Genomic DNA, 6028 nt, shown 5'->3' with positions numbered 1-6028 from the left:
CCGACTCCGTGACCTATCTAGGCATTGTCTTTGATAGCCATCTTACTTAAAAGCCATACCTATTTGCCCTTTCTGCTAAGGTTACTCGACGTCTTCATCACCTCCGTTCTCTCACCGGCACCTTCTGGGGCCTGAACCCTCCTCTTCTGCTATACACATACAAGACATTTATCAGACCCTGCTTAACCTATGGACATAAAGCCTGGATATCTGCTTCTCTGCCCTTCCACTCTCGTCTCCAGGTTTTGGAGCGCCATGCCTTCTGGCTCGCCTTTGGCGTCAAACTCCCTAGTCCTACTCCCGACCTTTATCGCCATATCAACTTTCCTCACATTCTATTACACCTTCGACAGCTTCGCACTCGTTATGTTAATAAATGTTTTCGTGACCACAATCTCATCTTCTCCGATGTTCTCGCCACCACTGTACCCACTCCGTGAAGCATTTTTGCACCAGCTGATCACCTACTGAACCTCTATGTCATGTCCCTCCCAGCTGACAATCCCGACCCACGTCGAGATTCCGATGTCTCTTCTTCCCCCATTTATCTATCCTGATTCATAATACTCGATATACCTGTTGCCAGTTCCAACACAATCTCCATTATATGATATAGACTGGTTAGTGTTCACCCATGTTTCTCCGGATTGTCTCCTCCATCTGCAAATATCGCATTTTCCCCATTTTCCGCCTCCTGTGATGACTTACACGCTTACCCATCTATTATTCATTTGACCCATTTTTCTTTTTTCGCCCCTTGGCTGACGAGAGGGCTTAACCCTCTACCGGCCCACCGGTCCTCCCGGGATCGGAATGAAATAGCGCTGATGTTGTGTTGTGTTGATATTTCATTGGTGGTAGTGTCCAGGGTCACTGATGAGGAGTGGAATTCTCCGAAACTAGTCTGGCTCACAGACAGACACCCCAATGAAAGAATAGATCATTCCGAGCTTTTACTTGTTGTTAAACAACTCTATTTATTCAGTTAAGAAAAACATTTAAAACACACGATGAACCAGATACAAAGAGCCACTATTTGATACAGTAAATAAGTATATTGGACAAAACAAACATTTTTACGCCCCAGTTTTCACGGCTGAAATTTTTAACCTTTAAAATCAACAACAAACAAATGATAACCTTTTGGCAAATGAATTAACAAAACTAATCACTAAAACAGAAGTAATCATCTGCGTTAAAAATACTAAAAACAAAGTACCAGGCGAAGATAATATGCTATTAACTTACAAATCGGCACTCAGATACTGTTAGATCATTTAACAGCATTATTTAACCTATCCCTAAATTCATGTTATATCCAAGCCTCTTGGAAGCAAGCAAACGTTCTTATGTTTCTAGAAGAGGGTAAACTAGAGAGGTATAGACAAATTAGTTTAACAAGTTGTAAAGGTAAAATTTTAGAAAGAATAATTAGTAATATACTTTCAACATTCTTAGAGATAACGTCAAAATTACCTGAATGCAAAACGGTTTCAGAAAATTTCGGCAAACTACGGATAATCTAGTTAGACTAACTGAAACCATAATAGATAGCTTTAATCAAAACAAATGAATGCATTGTCGCCTGCTTTTTCGATATCGAGAAAGCATTTCACCTCTCTATAGCATAATGGACTTCGGTACAAAATGAAGCAAATGGAATTATTGACCGATGTTATTCGCTGGTAATCCAACTTCTTAAATCATAGGAAATGTAGAGTGAATGTGGAGAACTCCGACTCAGGGAGGGGTAGTTAGCCCTATCATGATATAAGCGATATGCTGTTAATCGACTCAAATTTTTGCCTAACATCTCAAATTACAGATGATGTAGTAATTTGGAAGAGTTCCACAGCTCCCTCAATAGCAGCAACAAATTTACAACCGGTTCTAAATGAAATAGTACAATATTATCAAAAGAAAAGAATTAACATAAATGTACCAAAAACAAATATGTTAGTATTTAAAAAAAAGAGAGAAAAAAATATGTAATCAGAAACCTGAATTACACCTAAATGGAACTCTTTTTAAATACCGCTACATCAGCAAAATTTCTTGGTTTAACTTATGTTTAGAAATTAATATGGAAAAATCATATAAAACGAATTACAAATAAAGTATGCCAACGACCAAACTACGCTAGGAGACTGTCGTGTAAAAATAATGGTATATACGCCCAGTAATAGAATATGAATTTCCAGCACCAATAAATTTAACTAAATATAAAAAAACAATACAAAATTCAATAATTACGAAAGCTTTTAGAGTTCCAAAATCAACAAATTCTGGTTTCATGCATAAATATGCAAATATACAACCAGTCCGTGACAGAGACACCTAGATTGTTCGTTCAAGTATTTGGATGAAATATGTATAAGAACGATTTACTAACTTCTATAGAACATTATATCATACATGGTGATGATAGTACCAGGAATCTCTCACACTTAATATGTACATTAAGAAAGTCCACCTGCAATAGACAGTAATATATCGCTACGATTACATTATTATATGCGTATTTAAAAGGGTTTATTAAATGTCAAATGCGAACTTGATAATGACCCAGAAAACAGGGGAAGATAGAATCAGTGTACTGTTTGATGTACGCTAATTTCATAACAGTGAGAGAGGGAAGAAGAGGTGTGAAAAGTACCTGATCCTCCCAAGTCATGCATAACGACACGACCAAATCACAATCCAGATCCAACGCTTCAGTTCATAAATTTACGTACATTTGTAGCTATTTCATGTGTTATATTTATTGATGAGCTCACTAAACAAAAGCGATATTTCTATTGATCACAAATCTTGTATCTTTAAAACCCATGAAAGTAAGCTATGTACAGCAGCATTTTTGTTCAATAAAGTAAAATTTACGTTTGGTAAAATTACCATTACCCGAATTATATATTTTAAAATATAAAGCTTAATGTTAGTTTAAAATACAAGAAAATCGTAAAACAACAGATATTAGATTAACTGATGGTGTTTATTGTAAAGATAATACTAGAAGTCAAAACCTTTTCATCGGTAAATAGTGAAATGTGCATTTATGACGCTCTCTTTATCAAGTTTAGTGTTCCTTGAAAGAACCTTTGATTAGAACTGAATGATTAAATAATATAATTTCTTTACAAGTTGAGTACATGTCATCTTCCCCATTTTCCGAACGAATCCTTTTATGGAAAACTTTATGTTGTTTCTGTAGTACTCCAATAGTCCAATGCAACAATATCTTCGGAATATCAAGTAAAATAAATACCCATAAGCAAAACGGCCTGGTATGGATAAGTGGTTAGAGTGCTCGACTCACAATCTGCGAATTGCGGGATCAAAACCTATTACCGAACATTCTCGCCTTTTCAGCTGCCAAGGCATTATAATGTGATGGTTAATCTCACCATTCGTTGGCAAAGAGTAGCTCAAGAGTTGGCAGTGGGTGGCGTTGAATAGTTGCCTTCCCTCTAGACTGAATTCTACATTAAGGACAGATAGCATAGATAACCGTCGAGCAGCTTTGCTCGAAATTCAACAAACAAACAAACCTTAGCCGCCTTTGACAAAAATTACGCTTTAGTTATCTACGGCAAATTATTTTACGTTATCTGTTAGCTTGTTCTTCCTTTTTTTCTTTTTTGGCCCGGCATGGCCAGGTGGTTAGGGTGCTTGACTCGCAATCTGAGAGTCGCGGGTTCGAATCCCCGTCACACCAAACATGCTCGCCCTTTCAGCCGTGGGGGCGTTATAATGTGACGGTCAATCACACTAGTCGTTGGCAAAAGAGTAGCCCAAGAGTTGGCGGTGGGTGGTGATGACTAGCTGCCTTCCCTCTAGTCTTACACTGCTAAATTAGGGACGGCTAGCGCAGTTAGCCCTCGTGTAGCTTTGCGCGAAATCTATAACAAACCAATCTTTTTTTTTATTCAGCATGGGCTAGGCGTGGCTTATTATCTTGCATGCAAAATCAGAAGATTCATGATTCTCGGCCTGTTACTGTAAAAAAATGCGCTCAGATCTTTGGGGCCGTGTGTATGCTATAACTGGACGGTCAAATCCCACTATTCAATTAGTCAAAGTTATGGACAGTTCCAGGCTCGTAGTCTATATGTAGCTTTACGCGAAATTCTGGAACACAAACAAAGCTATAGTTAATTGCAATGAGCAACAAATTATTTTTGAACTCAACACAAAATGATATATAATTAAAAATAAAAATAAATACGATACTTGCAAGCGCGGTAACGGCAAAACCTTTATGAACTCTCCGAATACAAAGTGAAATAAATCAGTCACGTGATACATCTTCACACGAACTGATATAATTATTCTGAAAAAGAAACTGCAACTTGACGAGTTTTAAAATCACCACAGCTAAAACAATTTTAAATATGAAATTTAAAAATTAAAGAAAGAAATTACCTGTCCCCTTGACGAGTTTTAAAATCACCACAGCTAAAACAGTTTTAAATATGAAATTTAAAAATTAAAGAAAGAAATTACCTGTCCCCTTGACGAGTTTTAAAATTACCACAGCTAAAATAGTTTTAAATATGGAATTTAAAAATTAAAGTAATAAATTTCATGTCCCCCTTGACGAGTTTTAAAATCACCACAGCTAAAACAGTTTTAAATATGAAATTTAAAAATTAAAGTAAGAAATTACCTGTCCCCCGGTGGGACAGCGGTAAGTCTACAGATTTACAACTCTAAAATAAGGGGTTAGATTCCCCTCGATGGACACAGCACTTAGCCCAATGTGGCTTTGCCATAAAAACACACACACAGAAGAAATTACCTGCAAACACTGATCAATAAGAATAAATACAGATCAAAAATTTAATACTACAATCAAACCTTGAAAATTTATATTTCTTCCTGTATTTGATCACACCAACCTAATCCAAATTTATATAAATGTATCTATCTTCATTCAAATTTGGAAAATTGAAGATAAAAAGCACATAATGTTAACACTAGTCACTCATTGCTTGATAACTTACTTGATATTCGGTCCCTAGATGGAATTTTAATCTCGTCGACCGTGGGATTTTGTGTAGTTCTGGCCAACAGCTAACCATAATGGACGTGTCTTACGAAGCACTCGATGTGCTAGACACATGTATGTGTACACATTTTGTAACTGATTGTTATTTGTACTCATAAAACTTGCTCTGTTATGCAAGATAGGACAAAAGACACTAACTTCGGCTTATAATGTTTAATGCAGAACACTACACCCAACCCATGACACGCATCACTGAAAATGGTATATTCTTCCGGCTCTGCTCCGGATATCCACTTCCTGTGTTCTGCGGCAAAGAGATACCAGTAAATTCTAAAATCATATGTAGAAAAACTGCTCCCCCCCCCCCAAAAAAAAGATCAACCATCTTCAAGATAAGTCAATTCTAGGATGAAGGCAGCATTTGTTGGTGTATTACTTTTGCTTAGAATGCCAGAGCAAGTTTTCAGTTTCATCGAAGTCAGCGTAGATTTATATTTTACTTTTTTTTCCAGATGAAAATGATCAAGACGAAGGAAATTGATCTCCAAATCATGATTAACTAACTTTGTTGGAAATTGAGGAAAATCTTTGTTGGAAAAGCTAAGTTAATCGAACATAATTACTGATAATAGTGTTTGTACCTCAGCTAGAAAAAGTGTGGAGTACTTGTCCATTCTGCCTTATGTATTATGCCACTATGTTCCAATTGACAATGGAATATAATTATAGAATAACAACTGAATCCGTCGCTTTTATTTCAATTTTAAGGTAAAAACTTACTAGCTTCTACATATCGGTATTTACAATCTATCACTTCTAAAGCACAACGTATACAGCAACATGTATAAATATATATTCGCTCCTAACAAACCCAATGACTCACAACACGATACAGGAAACACCTGAAAATAACAATTGTCATACAGAGAGATTCTGCACATGTTACCTAGTTTATGTCCATTGTCTTACAGCAGACGAATGATGCTCATGTTAAATGTATTTTATATAACTACCTGACCG

At 36.4% G+C, this 6028-nt stretch overlaps 1 protein-coding gene across 1 annotated transcript in view; it reads right to left on the bottom strand.

The window, feature by feature from the left end:
* Positions 1-5201, bottom strand: part of LOC106456864 (serine/threonine-protein kinase tricorner-like) — a 65869-nt gene extending 60668 nt beyond the window's left edge. Inside the window, exon 1 of the mRNA XM_013916235.2 lies at positions 5004-5201. Within this exon, the coding sequence (XP_013771689.1) occupies positions 5004-5081 (78 nt within the window). The 5' untranslated portion in view covers positions 5082-5201. The remainder of the gene's footprint in view (positions 1-5003) is intronic.
* Positions 5202-6028: the final 827 nt, after the last annotated feature.

The sequence above is a fragment of the Limulus polyphemus genome, unplaced genomic scaffold (assembly GCF_000517525.1).
Source record: "Limulus polyphemus unplaced genomic scaffold, Limulus_polyphemus-2.1.2 Scaffold266, whole genome shotgun sequence".
NCBI lineage: Eukaryota > Metazoa > Arthropoda > Merostomata > Xiphosura > Limulidae > Limulus > Limulus polyphemus.
This window is presented reverse-complemented; position numbering and strand designations above follow the sequence as displayed.